The sequence below is a fragment of the Drosophila persimilis genome, unplaced genomic scaffold (assembly GCF_003286085.1).
Source record: "Drosophila persimilis strain 14011-0111.01,24,50 unplaced genomic scaffold, DperRS2 tig00000000-arrow-pilon, whole genome shotgun sequence".
NCBI lineage: Eukaryota > Metazoa > Arthropoda > Insecta > Diptera > Drosophilidae > Drosophila > Drosophila persimilis.
Window position 1 is genome coordinate 2,626,660 of NW_020825288.1, and position 20,928 is coordinate 2,647,587.

Consider the following 20,928-nt stretch of genomic DNA (forward strand, 5'->3'; position numbering starts at 1 on the left):
ACCTCGCGAACTTTAATAATTTTGACACTCGGCTTTTACAACGCTAATATCTTCAAATTGATGGGTTGTAAAGAGACACCTTACCATGACGACTGCAACTGAACTGAAGCTCTCTACCATATTTAATGTTTCATCAACTTTTGTTTGTATGGCAAGGCCTGTTTTAAACAAACTACTAATCATTAAAATGATCCAAAGAATAACAAAGTATATCATAGTAAAATTATATTACACTAAGCAAAGTATGCAAGGCTATAAAAGTATTCAACAAGCGCTCGATCCTTAAAGTATGCAATGTTTTTATTTAAATAATATTGAAACATTTTAATATCTGAATCAAAATTGATGTCCTAGGGATCAGAAAAGGAACCGCTGAAAAAATTCATTTCCTATTAAAGCTTGGTAAAGCAAATTCACAATCGGATCAAAATTCATTGAAAAAGGCAGACTTTCAAACAACATTTTCATTTAAAAGCAACAAAAAGGGGCCGTCTGTTCTATGTAAACGCTGTTATTGCTCAGATATTGCCATGTACGCACACACTTTTGAACAAACTCAATTTGCAACTCGTTTCATGAATTAAAATGTTGGGTTGAATATTTAAATTGGAAACTGCTGCTGCATCGGCAACTTTCTCTGCTTTGTCTGCTTTCTCTAAGCGAATTAAAATGTTTACTCTGCGAAATGTGGTCGACTTAAATTGTGATAAATATTATGTTGAATGGCATTTTGTCGAGCAAACATTGCCGAACTTTACAATGGAACATTTCGTTTCATTTAGACTGGTTTTTGTTTGGCTTTGGCTTTGGCATTGTTTTATTTTGTGGCAGTGGCGAAAGGTCAGTTAACCCGGCTTAGCCGGAGCCAACCCGAAAGACGACTCTCGCCGGGAGGACGTGTCATGTATTATGGATGCGGCCAATGCGAACTTTCAACTCCCTGAACTGGCAGCAGCTTCCTAAATGGCCCAGCATTCAAAATGACATTTGCGCCACATCACACCCGAGTCCAGTCGAATCCAGTCCGGGAGTACTCCTGCCTGCTGGCAATGCATGCGAAATTCGGTGAACACGGCAAAAAAAATACGAAGGAAAATGAGAAAAAAAAAACTGCCTGATGCCCTAAACCGATGTACCATGTAAATAGTAAACTTTGTAGGCCGTGCGACAAGACGGGGGAAAGGCCACTTCATCGAGGACGGTTGGCGCGGAAAAGTGTGTCACCTGCAGGGTCGCCTCTCTCCCATTGCCCATTGCGCAGGTCCTGAGAGCATCTCTCCGCCGCCTGTTGGTGTACGCTTCCGAACAGCTTTCACCAACGATGGCGATTTCCTCAGAACATCCGAGGATTGCATGTTCAAAACGTAGTCAGACGTTGAAGCGCGTGGTCGTCGAAAGTTCGTCCTCCGGAACATTCAAGAGGAGTACAGGAAAATATCTGTGAAACAACAACAAACTAGAGCAGCAAACCAGCAGCGGCAGCAGCACCAGCAGCAGCAGCAGTCGACGAAGGAAATTGTGAGCAATTTGTATTTTAGTATATTTTTACGCGCGCGTGGTCGTCTCCCTGTCTGTGTCCCTCCCTGTGTGAGTGTGTGAGTGAGTCTTTGAGTGTGTGAGTGGGCGATGATGATGAGATCCAAACTCGATTCAGACCGTGCAACAGAGCCACATCCAACAAAAGAAGAAGCAAAACCGGAGTTAAAAGTGCAAACACAAACAAAAACAGGATAAACTTTTGCTTTTTGAGGCAAGCAAATATTTTGAAAAAAGCACCCAACTTGAGGAAAGTGAAAAGCAATCAAAGTAATAAATGAAGTGGCAGCCAGCAGCAAGCAGGGAGCAGTACAACAAAGTAGAGGAAAAGCCGAAAGGAAGAGGGAAATCCACAAAAAAATCAATGCCTTTTTAGCAGAGTTATACGCTACGTATACGTGATATGTACCAAAGCCATAGCCAGAGCCATAGCCAGAGCCATAGCGCCAAGGGCGGGGAAAAGCCAAATAATAATAAAGGAAATTCTCACGTGACGCATAAAAAAGCAGCCACAAGCACAGCACACCAACAGACCCAGGCACACAACCCACACACCAGACCGACTCACAGATACACCTACTCTACCTGCCACACAAATTGAAGTTGGCGAAACATATTTGCGCAGCCGGGTGGCAAGGAAGTAGGAAGCATATGATTATGATGAGGCAGTGCTGGAGACATTTTGGGGCAGCAGGAGGACCCAAATTGACAACAGCTGGGGGGATCGGGAACATTCAAGGATGGCAGGGGATGGGGACAGGTGGAAGATTGCCTTCTGCCACATTTGTTGCTGCCAGTTTGCATACATTGAATTTAATGAACTGCCTGGCCCGTATCCGTATCGGTGTCGGTGTCGGTGTCTGTATGTGTGCATCTGTATCTGTGTGTGTTGGATTTGCTTTTAATAATTTAGCTTGCTCGGAACTAAATGACGCTTTTAAAGTATGCAACGTCAGGCGACCCCAATATGCGGCAAGCGGCAAGCGGCAAATGGCAAGATGTGGCAGAAACCGACCAGAACAGAACAGAAGACGGAAAAGACGCAAAAGGAACAAGAAAACACGAACCATTTAATGCCCCTTCGCACCCTCTGCTTGAGTGTATGTGAGTGTATGTGCAACCCCGAGTGGAGAAGGGCAGGCATACTAACACACTTCGCTTGGAGGACTACGTCATCCTAGCCCAGAGCCAGGGGCAGAGGCAGAGGCAGAGGCACGGGCACAACCCATAGCCAAAGCCAAAGCCAAAGCCAGAGCCAGAGCCAGCAGCCACACCAGCAGACCCGGCCAGGGGCTGGGTCGTCACATTTTCGCACTCACAATCACATCGCGTGGCACATAGGCCCGTTCTGGCCTCCACACAGAGAGTGCCACAGTTCACTACCACACATGCACAATGGGCGAAGTTGTACGGAGTCGAGGGTTCCTCCTTCGGATCGATTTCGGGGCAGCACAGACTTTGCGGCAGTTGCAGTCTCGCTCGGTTACTTCGCTTAGTGCTACACGGAAATCTGCATGTGGCATGCGGCATGCGGCATGGAAGGGGCGCCCAGTTCGGGAGTGGGAAAGATGGTTCGATTGTCGGGATGGAAACGTCATCAAATCGTATCGAGTCTATAAATATCAATATATATATATATTACCGATTTCCGAGGCACAGATGAAAGGGCTGCAGTAAATTTCGACATGATCCGGCAAGCACCGGCATGACCCTTGACCTTCGACTAGTGCCATGTGCCTTGTGCCATGTACCATGAGCTCGTTTGCCCATTTATGCTTCGATTTCTAAGGCCTCTACCCACCGCAGACCCCCAACCCCGCTACCCGTAACCCCACCTCCGGCCAACTGCAAAATCATTTGCCATCAAAATCGCATGTCGCTGGCACGAGGGGGGAAAACCTCGTAATACTCGTACAAAATAAACCAAAAAAATGGGAAAAAACGAAAGCAGAACCAGATCCACAGACCAGAAATCCTTGTCGCACAGTTTGCGTTTATAATTTATATTGCATTCTTCTTCTATATATTCTCTTGTTTTAGTTGCGCATTTGGCCTTGTCTTTGTCCCTTTGTGACTGTATCTGTACATGCATCTGTAGTTGTACTACTTGTATCTGTGCCTATGGGCCTATATCTGTATCTTCTTCTGTGTCTGTGCCCCGGCCTGTGCCTGTGTCTGCTGAGGAGACCTTTAAGTATGCCCGCTGGCATTTTGGTACTTTCGTTCAGCTCGAGGGTTTCCCTGCTTTATGACTATTAAAATATGCAATTAAATACACACACACGCACACGCACATGTCTGTATGTATGATCTTTGAGGGCTGTCCCTGCCCCATTTGTGTGTTCTTTAGGGGCGCATCGTTGAAAATTGAAATTTTGCGCTTATTTATGGAACGTCTTGAGACGTTGGCGTTGATTGCCGTAACGCCCCATTGCCTCGTACATGACTATAATAATGATTGCCATTTTTATAGGCCAACGTAGGAAGATAAATTGTTTGTGGCCGGCGATGCCGATGCCGATGCCGCTGGCCGGAAAATCGTTTTCGTCCTTCCCCGCTTTGAAGCCTTTTCTTGAAAGTTTTGCTGCCCCAGCATGAATGCCAATGAAGGGAACCGCATTGGCTAACCCATTTCCAGAGATGTACAGTCAGTCAGGCAGTCAAAAACCCAGTGAAGTGTACACGGCGTATACTTAATATTTCGGGTAAATGCTTCTGGGGGATGTACATGTATGTTAAGTGGAGGGCACCGGGCACTGGCATGGGCACTGGCATGGGCACGGGCACCCCTCTGAAACTGTCAACGCTGTCAGGCGACATCTCCCGCTGCCGCCCGTAGGCGCGGTCCGCTTAATTGCTCTAATTAATTTGACTGAGGTGAGTCTGTAAATTGCGTTTAACCTCCGCCTCCCAGCGGCTAATGTGTGGCCGTTCTAGAAGTAGCTTGAGCACAGTACGTGCTTACGTACGAGAGTCCATCTCTGGGGCTTAGGCTACGGCTCCACCTCCGCCGTCTAGGCCAACCAATTGTGCTGCGGTCGTTTGTTCCCATTTTGCTGATGACACAGACCCGAGGAACTCTCATTATGACCCCCGGAACATGTGTCAGAGTGTCTCCGGGCGGGTCTCTCTCTGTGTGCCTGGAGCTGCACGTGTCGAATATTAAAGCAAACTGTACAAACAGTTGTTGCCACATTAACCATGTCATGGCAAGTGCATATGCCAGTCTATGCCTTGCCTCTCCATCACCCCCATCCTCCAATCCACGTCACTCCACTCCCTCCGATACGTGGGATTGCGTGGCATATATTTATTTCGTATTTAGAGGCGCCATTTAAGTGACCGATGCCCGACTTTCGGCACTCGCGAGGCGACATTTTGAGGGGGCACTTATGGCTTAAGCGGGCAATCGCATTAGCCTACGGCTGGGGAACGTTGCTATAAATGTGTGAAAGCTTAGTGCCATATGCACACGCACCCACACCCGCGCCCGCGCCCGCACGTAGCATGCCACCGCTCTGACGTATCGCGCCCAGATGCGCCGAGGGGCAAGGCTCTGCCCACCTGCACCCACGGCGGTTAAATATTGCAGCAGTTTTATGCGATTTTCGAAACGCCATCGAAGCGCAGCCACATCCGTAGTCGCATCCGTTGCGACGCAAAAAAAGCAAAGATATGTACGTGGGGCACCGTCTTTGGTGGATGACAGCGGGTATCCCGTATTCGAGGATTAATGGCACATGGCAGAGAACTAAAGGGGATAGCAATTTTCATATCGAGTTGCAAAATAAACTGCGCCCATTAAATGTATATAATATTCTAGAGTTCAAAGAAGTAAACCAGTTGAGTATCCCCATGATAAGTTCTTTTTGGGAGCTAAAATGATTTGCTTTGAAATGAGGGGTATTCCACAGTTTAGAGCAATCTCTGTGGGTGGCATTCGCTTTACCATATTTATCGCCAGTTAGACGCCGCCACTGGAAAAGTCCATTAGGAAAGGGGGAAATGGGGCTGTGTGGTTGTGGATCCATTGTTGATGGCTTTTAGCATGGCATGCGAATTTAATGGCTCTGATTTTGTTTTCTGTTTTTCGGGAAATCGAGTTTCAATTGGGTCAGAAAATCAACGGCAAGTGGAATTGGCACACAGAAGATCGAACGTTGTCTAGTATGCTACAATGCTTTTCATTGATTTCGTTCGTTTCCTCTCTCTTGCCACATTATTTCCCACATTGCCACAGACATAACAGTCTGCCACCATTTGACATATCTGGTTTTCCCGATCGCTGTTGACACGCCTCGTTGCGTGCATTACAAACTCATTAGTTAGGATCATGTTCGAGCAATTTTCAGATGGCTGCACACCCGCACACAGGGCTCTGACTAGCGGGGCGAATGCATTGTGTGTGGTGCATATAAGTAGAGCCGTGACTGCCACAAAATATTGTATATAACAACGTCTCAACATTTATTTATAATGTGTCAGGCGGCAAAGGTTAAAAGTTGCCCATCGACTGCCATTCTGCCCCAGCTCGAATCAATTGCAGAGGCAACTCGATGGAAATCCGCTTACATTGGACTCGCTTTCACTTCCCTTTCGGCGGTAGCGCTGGGGGGTGATTCCCAGAGCGGAAACGGAAATGCACAAAAGGCAAAGGGCGAGACGGCCGTCGACGACATGCATCCGCCGCGCTACGCTTCGCGCTGCCTTGCCTTGCCTCGCAGCAAATCTTCAGTACTTATCAGGGTGTCTTTTGCTGCTGCTTTTTTAGTTTTCCTTTCTTTCAGTATTTTGTGGTATACCCGTTCTCGGAGCTGTGCTCTTCTTGGCCTAGTGGTGGTGGTGCTGGGCTAATTGGCTCTGTTCGGTGGGGTTGGCACTAGAGCACAAAAGTTTCAGTGCAGGAGGCCGATCTGGAACCGCTGCTTGCCACGCCATGTTTCGTGATTTTCTTTGATTCCAGTGCGTTGTTTCAGAGCCCCCCGCCCAAAGGCCGAACCATGGTCGGGGCAGTGCAGGAGCTGGAGCTGGAGCTGGAGCCTCCGGCAAACGCCTACTACAACGTGTACAACTCACGCCATTTCCGCTTGCCACTCGCCTCCATGTTGTCGTTGTCGTCGTTGTCGTTGTCGGTGTCGTCCGTCGTCGTCACAGTGCCTCATGGTAACCTTTTGTTGTTTGGTTGGCTGGTTTTGTTTGTTTGTTTGTTTGGTTGCTGGCAATACTTTATTGTATTTCGCATTTTTCGCCATTTTATTTATTGCCCTTCACATGGCAACCAAACCAGGCCGAACAGCAATCAGAGGCCACAACCATCCCTCCATCCATCCATCCCTCCGTCCACAATTCTTGAGCTCAACAGTTTTGCTGCGCTCCAAAAAAATCATAATTCATTCATATACATACTCTTAGGAGTACGCCCTGGCATTCGTACATATATCCACTTAGTCATCTGGAATTCCCCCCAGCAACAACAACAACAACAACAGCCCCCCCTCCTCCAACAACAACAACTCAATGAAATGCGAGCCAGAATTAATTCATAATGAGGAGCCAGGAATTCTTTTGGTTGTTGCATGCCCGTACTCCTGAGGAATGGCGTTGCCCTGATGGGCCATTTGACAACATGCGATATTTAATTGGGTTTTAATATACATTACATACACACAGGCACATCGACTCACCGACTCTTCGACTGGGGGGTACATTTTTGAAATATAAAACTAAAACCTAATGTAATCCAGCCATGAAGGCGATGCGATAAGCTATACCCCAGCCCAGGGACTGCGACCAGCAGTAAATCCACCCAAAATGGATCGGATTTGTACGTGGGAGGGGGTTCAAAATATTATAATTAATATATGTATGTGCTTTTACCTTGTTGGTAATCCCATTAGGAAGCTCAAAGGAGCGTGCAACTTAATATCAAATGTAATTCAACTGCAAAACAAGTTTTTTGTACAACAAGGGGGAGTCCCTTTTGGGGAGTGTTCCTTATTGAAAGGAAAATGAGAGTGCACCTTCCATGATGAGTGCACGTAAAAAAGTTTGCACAGAAATTTCATTAATTTTCCCATTTGCACCCTCACACATCAGCATTTATCTAGCCTCCAGGGTCCGGGCATTATAAAAGTCCACTCATGGAGTCCGTGGCCACAGAAATGCACCGCACAAAATGAGCAAAATGAACAAAGGAATTCAGTGTCATTCAGTGGCCTGTAATCGATGCGAATCGATGTTTTTACCATTGATTGCTCAATCGCCCATTTCATTTGCGTTTAATTTTTCGCCCCGGGCTTCCATTGAAATTCAATTTCCATTCAGATTCAGATGGGAATTGTTCATTTGTCACACAGAAAGACGGTTAGTAGAATGAAGGTGGAGAAGAGTTTAAAAATTAATTCGCAAAAACCATCTAGCGCGAATTTTTTCTGTGATTTATTATTCATGCGACTTTATTTATAAATTACGCTAAAAGCAAGTAAATCCTTTGAATTTATTTCAATGAGATAATACAAATATGTTTTGGTTGAGAGGAGTTCCTAAAAACTGGCAAAAGTGTGCGCGTAGTTTATATTCATTAATTTTTTTCTGCTAATCCCTGGCTAAACCATTAGTTTCAGTTTGTATAGTGTCTGGCATTAGAAAATTAATTGATATGAAAAATGGGAATTAGTCAATGTGCAATAATTGGATTCGTTTGCTCATGATTAAGAGCCAGTTATGGGTATGCATAGAAATGTTTCATTCGAAAAGGTTCTAGAATTACACTCACATAATTTGGCAGAGATATTCCCCTCAAAAGAGGAAATTGATTAAATTAGCAATTGATTTATCCGATCGGATTGATTTAAGCCAGCTCCCAGATTGGGAGAGCGAACCTTCGAGTATCATTAACATAGTCAAGATGAAATGATTAGGTCCCACAGGGATTATCAGTGCAACAATTGACAACTATTCAAGTACTTCTAAAACACAAAATATGTTCTTGGTGTTGGCATATCCCTTTAAAATCAATTAATCCAGGCCAAATCGATTTAACCAAATAGAATTGAATGGAATGGAATGGAACGAGGGTACTTCCAGTTGATGGAATCATTGATTTTTATCCCGCGACTGGATTAGGACTGGATGATTGTGCGGATTCAATTTGGTGGCTCGTGGCCCCAAATTGAATGGCAGCAGATTCCATTAGTTTGGCTGGATCTTGGGGCCCATTAAGGGCCAACCAAACATTGTCGCCTCGCCATTCTGTGTGGGTGGCAGTTGGGCCAATTGTTTGGGTTATCCGTCTTCGTCTTTGGGTCTTTGTTGGGGTCTGTCTATGGCTGAGTGAGTCTATGTGTGTGTCTGCCAAATGCCAAGCAATTTGTTCCATGCATATAAATCTTAAGAAATAATTGCAGCAATGACACGCACATACATACATACGTATGTGGATACAACCAGAGGAATGATTATAAGGGGCATAGATTCCGGCCTTGATTGGTTGAGAGCCGCTTAAAATATGCGAACTAAACTGTATTTTGGCTTGGCTCTCTAGATTCTGCACTAAGATTCGCCATCGCTCTCCCATCAGCAATCAATAAAATTTAGCATGCACTTGTATCTGTATCTGTTGGATGTATCTGGTGGATGTATAGTATAGAACACGACTGGCTCTTGGCCAAAGTGCGTTCGTTTTGGCCGCGTCTCTGAAAAGCTCACTTGGGCTCGCTTTGTTTGTCCTCGCTCTCGAAGCCTTTCGCCATTGTTTGGCTATGCCCAGCGCATTGTTGTTGCTGCAAATACACACACAGATCCATATATAAATATACTCGTATATATAGACACGTGTGCATAGGCACATGTGTGTCCTTTGCCATTGTTTGCTGAATTTATAGCACGAATTTCTGGATTGGCTCTTGGCGACTATTTGCAGTTTTATTTTTGTTTTTATACCCATAAAACCTCGTACGCGCCTCGACCAGCTCTCGAAGCCTCACTCAGACAACGCGCTGGCCGTCCTTGAGGCTTATGCTAAAACAATGGCTACTCCTGCTCACAAGTATTTATTTGCCCAACTTTAATGCCACGTATGGGTGGGGGGGATATGGCAGGTGCCTGCTTTATGATTTATGCTTGTGTCATGTTAATTAGCACGATCTTTGGCTGATTTGGGCTCGTGTCTGTGTGCCTCCGACACGTTGTCGCATGTGAAAATATTCCCCAAAAAAGAACACAGCACACATTCACACAGTGAACCCTGGCACAAGGGAATCACACTACTGAAAAATACAAAAAAAAAGAGGGGAAAAGGGAAAATAAGTGGTATTTTCAATCTATATCTAGTCTATGGCTTTGTTTTCAATTTCCACTTCGTTGAAAGTGGAAGGGTAAGAGGCTAAAAGTTTATTGCGTCATTCATGGCATTATAGATATTTCTCTTTCTCCACTTAGGGGGGCTTATAATAGTTTATCAGGCTCCTCCTACAGGTTCTGAGCTAGAATTATAAAAATTGTGACTGTTCTGAGTGGTCACAGTGAACGAAAAATAATTAAAACGAAACAAAGAGAGGAAAAACCAAAGGAGAGAACAGAACAAAGAACCATGAAATTCCCTGGAATTAACTATTAAGGACTCTTCCTAATTGATTTCATTACGCTCGTAATTAGTTAAGAAATTGAACTTGTTGTTGTTGGATAAGGGTGAAGTTGCATCCTATCAAGCGAACTTTCACTGTACCCGCAGAGTCCTGGCAACATCCGTTGCTGTAGCAGATATTATGGCTGTAATTTCCTTGTGTTTCGTGGCTGGCTTTCATGTGCCAGGCATTTGTCCCATCAACGTCACCGGCCCCATTCTTTCGTGCTGCTATCATGCCATCCCTCCATCCGAGAGCTGGGGGCACGTCGTGCGGCAGACTCGTCGTATATTGCGTATACGCCCCGTAATGAATACTCTTCAACCAATTGACAACGCATGAATTTATGAAAAACGACAAACAATTCCTCCGGATGGGCAGAGGGCCCTTGTCCGGGGCAAGGATGTGGAACGGGTATAAATATGCAACATGTTTCCTGTACATCATTCCCGCCTCAGTGCGCCTGGTGCGTGCCTCGTGGGTTAACGATTTTCGTTTCCTTTCCTCCTCTCTGGGCTTGTAACCATAACCGAAACCGACACTGAAACCATATCGTAAACAGGGCAGACCCAGCTTAACCCAAAATATACTCGTACTTTTGGCAAAAGTTTCTTATAGGCGCTGCGGCATAAATAACAACCGAATGCGGATGCGGATTTTCACTGTTGGGCTGTAAAATCCTGGCATCGTCTCTGGGGGCATTTATTCTCAAATCAGCACCAAAGCTGGCTCATTTGGCTTATAACCAAGGCCCCAGGCACTGGAATTTCCACTGTCAAGAGCAGCCAGCATATAAATAATTGTGGATACATATATCCCTTCTTATGGCTGGATATTTTTTAAATAGAAGTGTGGACACATGAGAGTGTGACTACATGCAAAATCATTTAAGCAGGGCCTAGGATTAGGGGCATGATGATTATAAATGACCCGGGCAAGAGTTTGACAGGTTTCGAGTGCATGTTTTAGCCAGATACATGTATGTACAATCGCGTACATACTCGTATATAGTATGTCCAGAGCACATAACACACTTCAGACAGTGTACGCTCATGTGGCATGCAGCAGTGTTTCCCCATTCATTGTTTATAATCGCTGGGCAAACAAGAGGCGCTCCACACGAGAGGATGAGGCGCCACAACATGCGTTGCATGTTCAAGTCCATGATTTATTCATCAGCTTCCCTCTCTCTGACTCCCCCACTAAAATGGTGTCCATGGCAGCCGTCGCACGCAAATCAGCCCCACACCCTGCTACCACCAATTAAATCAAATTATTGAAACGAGTTTTAATTAAATGCTTTTCATTCTGCCCGAACAATGGGTATATATATTCTATATCCTTGATCCCGTGGGTGGGTATCCTCGCCTAATCCAATTAACTCTCATAGACACACAAATTTGCCGTCAGTCAATTTAGTTTTCAGTGCCAAAAAGCCAGCCCTGACCCTTACACAAACACCCACACCAACACCCACATTCTCGGGGAATGGGCGGCGTCACCTGTGTGTCAATTCTGGTTTCAGTTACAGACTTTTGGTGGCACTTTCGGAAATTGTTTCAACAACGGTTTGTAATTTCACACGCCGCAAAGTGATTAGCTCTGCTTTGTGGCAACACCCACACCCACACCCACACCCATCCCATTCGATCCCCCAGCAGCATTGATTGAATCCCCAAACTAGAAACCGAACTAACCACAAACTCATTTTCTTCTTCTCTCTCTCTTTGGCAGGGACAGGGACTTTGATGTGAAACGGAAGGGAGGCGGCGATAGAAAGCGAGAGACAGGAAGGGCGCCAGAGGGCCAAAGGGCAATTGAAGGGGAAGGAGAAGGGAAGGGAATAGTGTGCAAATTGATATTGTCTAGCAGCATGGATGAGGAGCACGACGACGATCAAATAATATGAGATTAGATGGGGCTTTAGAGCCCCGGCACCGTCACGGTCACGGTCACGGAGCTGCCATCCTCAAGGGCCGCTTCCATGGTGTTGCCCCACTGAGGCGCGAGACGCGTGAAAAATGTGAGACAAAGCGAAACAAACAAGCTGACGAAGACGACGATGCAGCCACAGATGCTGAGTGTTTGACCAGCAGCAACAACAACACCAGCAGCAAGAGGACAACAATCAGCAGCAGCAACAACAGCAGCAACAGCAACAACTGCCACTGGCCGCTGGCAAAAAAAGCCAACTTGGACTTCAACTTTGAGGGCATCTCCACGGCAAGAGCAACAGCCCCAAGAGCTGGAGCCCAGGCCACTTCTTTGTGCGACGGAAACGTGAAACGCTCCTCCATTGTCGCCACCCTAAAAAAGCGTGCCCAGCCATCGTTAATGCTAATGGCCGCCACTGAGGGGCCAAAGAACCCCATTCCGAACCCGGACCCGAATCCGAACCCGAACCCGAAGAAGAGCATTAGCATGGGCAGGAGCGGGAGCGGGAGCAGGAGCAGGAGCAGGCGCCAAGGCATTGGCCCGGCCCTGGAGCGAGGTTGGGCTAAGGAATGGGATTTGGGCTTGAGCCGGCACTGGAGCTGTGACTGGGGCTGGGGCGCTCCCCTCAGCACGTTTGTCCTGTGCCTGATTTCCGTCATTGCCCTGCTGCCGCCTCTAACGCTCGGCGATGACGGTGATAATTTCTTTGCCGTAAATGCCTTCAGCGCGGGACCGGAGACGACAACCCCAGAGTTCGGTAAGTAGCGCACGAAACCCTCCATCCATCCGTATCCGTATCTAGCAGATAAGAATGCTGCAGCAGGTAGTGCGGAACTATACTAGATATTCATCCTAGGCATAGGCTTGGCTTTTGCTAAAGACCGCACTGACGTCATCGAGGCTGCCTTGGCCATCCTTTGTTCATTTCGCTGGAGGGGCTTCCATTGCAATTGCATAAGCTGCATTTTTTGCTCCTCAAACACAGGGCAGCACCCAGTATCTAGATGTAAGAAAAAGCACTGGTAGATATAAATAGAAACCACATTTTAGAGACTCTGAAACGAAGCGTTCTATGGGCTCTGCTAATTCTAGAAGTGCGCATCTTTTTCTATAAGCATTCCATTCCACTTCTTGGTTTCCCTTGAACCACTTTTCAGGGTTCATTTAGTACATCCTGCCGCGTGGAACAAAAGTAGTTTTCTCATTCACATATCAAAAGTCCCGTGGCCCAAATGGGGGGAAGTTTTTCATGTAGTCGCATATCTTTCGGGGTGGGCTTATAAGCCAAGTTCTCTTTAATGGTGGGGCCCCGTTCTGTTAATTATAAATGTGGCTCCTAATGCAACGCTGGTTGTTTAATGTCAGGCCATCAGCCCGTCTGACATGTGCAATTTGTACTCCGATTTTTTGGGCCCCAGACTTGGGCCTTTGAAGAGATGCTGGGCCTGTTTGAAAAATTGGCTGAATAGGACCTGGCCGGCAATTGGGTAATCTCTTTTCGGTGAGGCCATCAAAGGTTGGCCTGGGGGGTCAGGGACAGGGACAGGGACCCGCACCCTCGTCCGTGCCGGGTAGCCCGCACCCAACCTGGAGGCCTGCCGGCGGTCGCCACTTTGTCAACACTTTGAGAGAATTTCCTCAGTGCTGCAGTGCCACGGAAACCAAATAAAGCTCAGCTGCAAAAAAAAGAAATGTAAGCAAAGCTGTGTGTGGCATGATGCTGCGGCATCAGGCGTTTTCATCTCTCTTTTGTGGACTGTATGGAAAGGGTATGCGGGGGTCGATTGGTGCCAGGCATTGAGTGTGCAATCCAATAAGGAATATCTAATATGGAAAGGCTTTAAATATGTATGCTCGTAAATAAATTGAAGTCTGCGAACTGGGGCGACAGTGCTGTGTAGTTTCTTACCTTTTCAATCGCTCTATATTCAACTTGTAAATTCTTAAGCATGCTTTAAATTATTAACTTGAGATTGCATTTTGTGCTAACATTGTAAAGAGTATCGATTTACTTTAGAAAAGATATCAAATGGGATGCCTTACAACAGATTGTTTCATGAGACTCGAAGTTATCAACACTGAAACACAGTTGCATACCTTTTTCCCAATTGAAGATTAGTTCAATCAAATCTGAGTCCACTCAACAAAGGATACCGAGTTCTTTCAATGAGGTAACCCTCAGTCGAGCATTCTGGCCCTCTCATTATTCACATTAACATTCATTTTTTAGCATTTTGCTGAAACTAAAGCTCCTATTCATAGTCAGAAGGCGGTGCATTTAAAAATAAACCGCAAGCAAATAGACTCTCGGCCCCCATAACAGGCTCACACAAACGCACACTGGCACACTCTATTACACACACACATGCACTAGGGGGACGGGGAACACGGAGGCGAGTGAGCAAGCATCTAGAAAATGGCGCACCCCGTTTGTGCATGAGCAGCCATTTTGTTTTGTCTTTTCGCTTCCGCTGGCTTAAATGTCGACCGAGGGCGCATCCGCTCCACAGCCAGCCAGTGTCGATCCCGCTCCCTGTTATGGTCGCGGTGCTGGTCTTGGTCTTCGTTTGGGTGTCTCAGTAATTATGGCAGGAGTATCAACAGAATTAGTGAGGCAACGGCTGGCATATACGAGTGTGTCATGGCGTTGCCATTGCCGTTGTTGCGGGGTTAACTTAACCCTTGACTGGGGCTGAGATTTTGCACACATTGTCGGTGGCAATCCCCCAGCCAGAGTCGCTCCCAAGAGCTTAATTAAGATGTGAAGGGCCACAAACTCGACTCGCTGCCAGCTCGAGCATAGGTGAGTGTGTCTGTGTCTGTGTCTGCGGCAGGCCATGTTTTCATTCCATTCAACGTTAATGAAGGATTCGCCAGTGCCTCCTGGCACATGGCTGAAGTGCAGCGAAGACCAAGACACGACCCAGTCCGCAGGCACTCTTAAGGCCTCTCTCTGGGGGAAATGCAGAGACACGGACAAACACCACACCTCTACACACCTCTACACACCTCTACAAAGCTGGCTCTGAGCTGCTCTGTGCTGCGCTGCTCTGCGGCTAAAGAATTTACATTTTAATCTGGCTGTAAGTCGCTGGGGGATTCCGAATACATTTCACAAAGTTTCTTTCCACTTTTCCACGTTTTTTATTGATATGCACGGCGGCAAATCGAAAGTTTGTTTCGGTTTCATTACAGATTTCTCACATGGGATTAGTCAAAACAGACACGAGCCGAGTAACCCACAGTCCTTTCTCTCGTCTCTTCCCCATAGATTATGCCAGCCGCGGAGTGAAGAAGTTTGGGGACAAGTGCGATAACACCTTGGAGTGCGGTTTCCCCGGCTCCATATGCGATCCCAAGAAGAAGTCCTGCCAGTGCACCGAGGATCTGGCCGTCACCAATCACTATGATAAATGTGGCAAAGGTAAGGTAACTGGTGGGGTGGAGTGGGGTGGGGGACTGTCCGCCCCTGCTTTTCCGGCTTTTCCTGCCTTTCCTGCTGTCACTCTGCCAAGTTTTCATTAAAAATGGCAGTGAAGAGAAATTGCACTGCCAGCTAAGTGAAATCCCCCAAAGCGTTGTCTTGATTGTGGGGCGCAGCCACAAATTCTGTAAATTAAAATAGAAAACTTGGCAGCAGGTAGCAATATGGGTGACGGCAGTAGCAAAAGTGCAACTAATGCATGTTTGACGTAATTATAATAGATATTCCCCCGCTCCGACATCTGTTCAATGCTGTAAATTAAAATCTAATTGAGGCACATTCCCACTCCTGACTTTGATGAGCACATTTATGGCTGGGTGCTTAACGAATCCCATGACGGACTGCTGTACTGCTGGGTGTTACCCAACTGATTCCCATCTCCTCAGCAACTAATCCCCGTACAACCCGAGCATTGTCTGCGCGTCTCAGACTCGCCCCCTTTCTGTGGGGCGCCTTCTGTGATAATATTTGTCATCGGAGTGGACAAACACACACAGCAGAGTCAATCCTCCCGAGCCATCGCCATATCGCACTTCAATCAGCCATTAAATCAATCCACAAAAAGTCGAGACAGCGGAGAAATACTTTCTGTGATATGGGTGCCATTTGTTGTTGACCGTATGAATCATGGCGGGTCCGTCCGGACAGGACGGGGAACTTGTCCGTTGCCCACTCATCCCATGCCCATATGTTGCTCTCTTTTCGTTTTCCAGAGGCCGCCGTGAACGAGTCCTGCTTCTTCAACGAGCAGTGCGAACAGAAGTACTTTCAGACGGAGTGCCGCGACGGACGATGCGCCTGCCGCTTCGAGATGTCGCCCGTTTGGGGCAAGGATGGCACTGTGGAGTGTGCAGGTCGGTGCAGGCTCTGCCGGTCAGCCTACAAGTGTCCATGTTAATGGTCGATGTGTGTTTGCTTGCAGGGCGCCAGGACAAGCGGGGACCCGAGACCTACATCGATCCGGCCATGATTGGCGTGCTGGTAGGAATGGCATTGATGTTTATTATTATTTGTGTCGTCCTGCGATTGTTTAGCCAGTGAGTAAATTGCAATGCAAACATCTCCACCGCCCCACACCGAAAACCAACGCCACTTTCAGTACTCGAGCTTCTTCCATCTTGGCCATATGCTTGCCCGTCCAAAAGGGGCCCTGAACTGGGTCAATGGGGCTGTCGATACTTCGATGGGGCTTCATTAAATTGCTTGATGCTGTTGCTTTTGCTTTTCCTTTTGCTTTTGCCGCTGGCTATGCCGATGGCCGGTTGGCAAGCGATACATAAATCGAGCACCAATTAATTTCTAGTCTAATAAACTGAATTTCTGCATTAATTACGAGTGTATGCACAAGGCAAGGGCAAAGGCAAAGGGCAACAGCATCCTCATTAGCCACAACCACCAACCACCAATCACCAACCACCTCCCAGCTTTGGCACCCATCAACCGCCGAGCTTCTCGTGCCCATCCAAGAGGTGAAACTAATGCCTCCCTGCAATCTGCCACCATTACAGAGCCCGCTGGCATGAGAACCGGACCATCTTCAACACGCCCAATCCGCGCCTGATGAACGTCTCGCTGCTGCGCGACAGCAAGCTGCTCCACGGGCAGGAGCGACGAGGCTCCCGGATGTCGGTGCGCGCCCCATCCCGGCAGCCCAGCATGGCCTCGCTGCGTCCGCACTCGCCCAATCCGTCGCTAGGTAAGACAGGTTTGTATCCACTTCCATCTCTAAGGGCACACACACTTGTCCATCTTGTCCGGCCTTCTTCCGAGTCTTTCGAGTGTACGGCTTTGATTTGTTCTTGATTTTGGTTTGATTGTTTTCTGTTTACTGTTTGATTTTTGTCGGAAACTTGCAGAACTTTCTTTTTACAGCCAAAAAATACAACGAAAAGAAAGAGAAACTCAAAATATTAACTCAATCAATCAATCAGTCAGTCAGTCAATCTATTGATCAGTCAGTCACCCAACAAGAAACAAACAAAATCACTGAAAACGAAACTGAAACGAAATCTCTCTCTGGGGAATGTGTTGCTTCTGAAGTGGGGAATGTGCAAAAACATGGCAGAAATAATAAGTGTGGTTTTCGATATTAAAATAGATAACTCATCATACTATGTACGGGTACAATGACGGGCACTTCAATAGGGATTCGGTTTGAAATCTGAGAGTAAAGGAATATTTGTTGTAGAAGGAATGGAAAGATGAGGATATGTTTATGAAAGTATGTATATACCCTTACTATCCCAGCAAACCAAACGCTCATAAATGATATCGCATACGAGTCAAATGCGAGACTTAACCCGACAAAACGCTCGCATTCGGACCCGCATATGATAGAAATATGATACTTGTGTCGTTCAGTTTGTGGCAGTGAAAGTATCATTTATGATAGCTCGCAAAGGAATCGTTTGCGATATAATTTGCGAGCCTTTTGCGATATCGTTTGCGAGCATTTTGCGGAACTCTCGCAAAAGGCATGTTTGTTGGTTTGCTGGGATATTACTGAGGTATCCATCGTACACCCACTCGGAGATACATAAATCCACTTGTGGAACTCAATTACTTAACGATTTATTTAAGAAAAGCATAAAACCATCACTAAATTGTTTTCTTTTACCTATAAGTTGACTCTTCAGTTGAAATTTGTTGTGAAAAAAACATTCCCCATAGATGAAGATGGAGCTAGTTCGCTGGGCCGCACTGTCGCCGGGTATCTGGCCATATTGGCAGCCTTATCCAACATCAACAACGTTCCGAAATGCTAAACGCAAACGAAGCAAGACCAACAAGCTCTTTAGGGGCTCAATCAATTTGACTGACAGTTTAAGAACCGTTTTATTCGACGCCTCTCGCTGCCATTGGGGGGGGGGGCAGGCCCATGGCTATTGTTGTTGTTGTTTTTGTTGTTACTGCTTCTGGCCATTGCTGTGATAATTGTTGTTGTGCTAAGCCCAGCGGACAGTTGTCTGAAATTACCTTTTTTTGGGTTATTTTTATTCTTGTTTGAGTTTTGCGCCAAGTCCCCCAAGCCCAGACCAGACCCCAAAGACCCCAGAAACCGAACCCATCAGGACACGATGTCGCGTGCCTTTGTGAAAGCGAAATATTAAACGTATCCAACCCGCTCATTCCCTCCACCGCCCACAAACAAACGAACAACAAAAACCACCAAAAACCAAACTTAAACAAAAACCGACACCGATACCGCCACCGTCACCGTCACCGTCACCGCTCTGTTGAAACCACCATCGACACAAACAAAGGACGCATGATCCGCTCGAAGAGCAACACACGCTCTAGTGATTCACGGGTCAGCGATGTGTCCACCTGCTCCCGACTGCTGGAGCACCCGAGCGCCGCCAACCAGCACAACATAGTCCACAGTCACTTTCTGCCCTACGTGCCAACGACCACGGCGGCCTCAGCGGCCTCAGCCTCAGCCTCAGTATCAGGCACAGCCATGACAACGTATGCTGCCTCAGCCACGCCTTCACCCACGCCCACAGCCAGTGCATCGCCAGCGATGCAGCCAGTCACCGCCACCATCAGCACCACCTATGTGTCATCGCCGGGGGCGGCGCCAGCCTGTGGCCGAACGATTAAGTTTTAGATCACAAATAACTATACGTATCACAAAGCAAAAAGCCAAAAGCCAAAAGCCAAGAGCAAAAGCATCCATATCAGGGTCCAAGAGGTAGGCAGTCCCAGTCCAAATGTCCAATCCAATCGATCCAAAAACCACCCAAAATACAGTCTTTGTAGTGTAAATTTGACGTCTTGTTAGCGAAAATTGTAACCAAAGTTGTACTTGTACTTGTAATCGTACTCGTAGTTGTTGTACTCGTTGTTGTTGTCGTTGTTATCCTTTAATCGAAATGTTATTGTAAACCTAGTGTTAAGCTGTAGCTGAGAGTAGCAGTTTGACTATTACTCCTCCTACTACCAGTACTCCTGCCACTTATACAAATACAAACCTGTAGCCAAGCCAATACTCCACTCACACAGATACCCATACAGAGAAACATGAGCAGACACAGATACTCGTACAAAAAGACACGTAGATGCCATCCCGAATCTGCCATCGAACGCTTTCTCTCTCTCTTTCGAACACTATCTGCTCCATTGACGCATCCATTTTGATTTGAGTTTCCTTCCGCTTCAGTTTCCTTCCTTTACGGCACGGCTCTTATATGATATATGACATATATAAATATAGTTTCCTCAACTGGCTTTCTTCCATATAATTTTATATATTTACAACATAAGTAGTGAGGGACTTGAACTTCCCCTGAGTTCGAGTCCTGAATCAGACACTTTGCTGTTGTCCCGTGATGCCAAAGATAACTTCCCCTTAAACGGTTATCTGTAGTCTGTAGATTGGGGTCATTCCCTTCCATTGAAACTAATGGTTGTCCGTCTCCCACACAGGTTCCGATGAACACGGCAACGGCAGCAACGCCTCGGGCACATCAGTGCGGTCCAATCGCAGCAATTCGGTGGCTCCAGGCAAGATTTCCCATCATGAGCGCCACGGATCCGCACATCGCCAGCACCACCCCCATGGACACCAGCCGCAGCACCACCAGCAGCAGCAGCAGCAGCATCATCACCAGCAGCTGCAGCCCCAGTCGCAGCCGCAGTCGCCCCAGGAGCAGGCACTGATCACCAACATCACCACCAATCCGGTGGCCGAGAGCGTGACCGTCGAGATCATCGAGCCGGGACAGAAGTAGGACGAGCAGCAGCAGCAGAAGGAGGAGGCAGAACAGCAAGGCGAGGAATGGAGCATGGTATGCTAGACCAGATTAATGGCGAACTCTCTGACACGAACACTGAACACTGAACACGAATTCGAATCGTCGATATACGAGTAAACACACATACACACATATATGCGATGTACTTAGTCACGATATATGCACGCGATAATAAGGCTGGCTCCCCCGGATGGGCGGGGCTAGGCCCGACACTCACACATGATGCCATTGTTAGACTCTTTTTGACACAGACAATTTTTGCAATTAGTGGAAAATTTTTGAACCAAACCAATTATATACTTATTATATATATATTGTACGAAGCATATAACAACTTTTGCTGACACCCTCACACATACACCCAAGAAAAGCAAAAACAAAAACAAAGACAAAAACAAAAACAAACAAAGAAAATGCTAATGAATTACTAACGATATATGCATATATAGCGAGCAAAGCGTACATTGAACAGATATACGCGACTACACCGTAAAAAATATTGAAAAAAACCTTGCATAACAAATTCATACTAATCTTTTTTTTCAACCAAAAAAAAAAGCAACAAAAAACAAACAAAGAAAGAAAACCAATG

General features: G+C 46.6%; 1 protein-coding gene across 4 annotated transcripts; it reads left to right on the top strand.

The window, feature by feature from the left end:
- Positions 1-1,490: 1,490 nt before the first annotated feature.
- On the top strand, positions 1,491-20,925 carry LOC6594840. Of its 4 annotated transcripts, none has more exons than XR_003408498.1 (8): positions 1,491-1,518; positions 11,895-12,852; positions 15,367-15,519; positions 16,293-16,433; positions 16,502-16,616; positions 17,088-17,284; positions 18,843-19,273; positions 20,008-20,067. XR_003408498.1 is itself a non-coding variant. In XM_026986488.1 (7 exons), the coding sequence occupies exons 2-7, from the start codon at positions 12,066-12,068 to the stop codon at positions 20,310-20,312; spliced, it is 1,698 nt and encodes a 565-aa protein (XP_026842289.1). In that variant the 5' UTR covers positions 1,491-1,518; positions 11,895-12,065; the 3' UTR covers positions 20,313-20,925. The 4 variants fall into 4 exon arrangements, 2 of the variants coding, with proteins under 2 accessions (XP_026842289.1, XP_026842291.1); XR_003408499.1 differs by having other exon boundaries at positions 17,088-17,275; XM_026986488.1 differs by lacking the exon at positions 18,843-19,273 and having other exon boundaries at positions 20,008-20,925.
- The last annotated feature ends 3 nt before the right edge of the window (positions 20,926-20,928 follow it).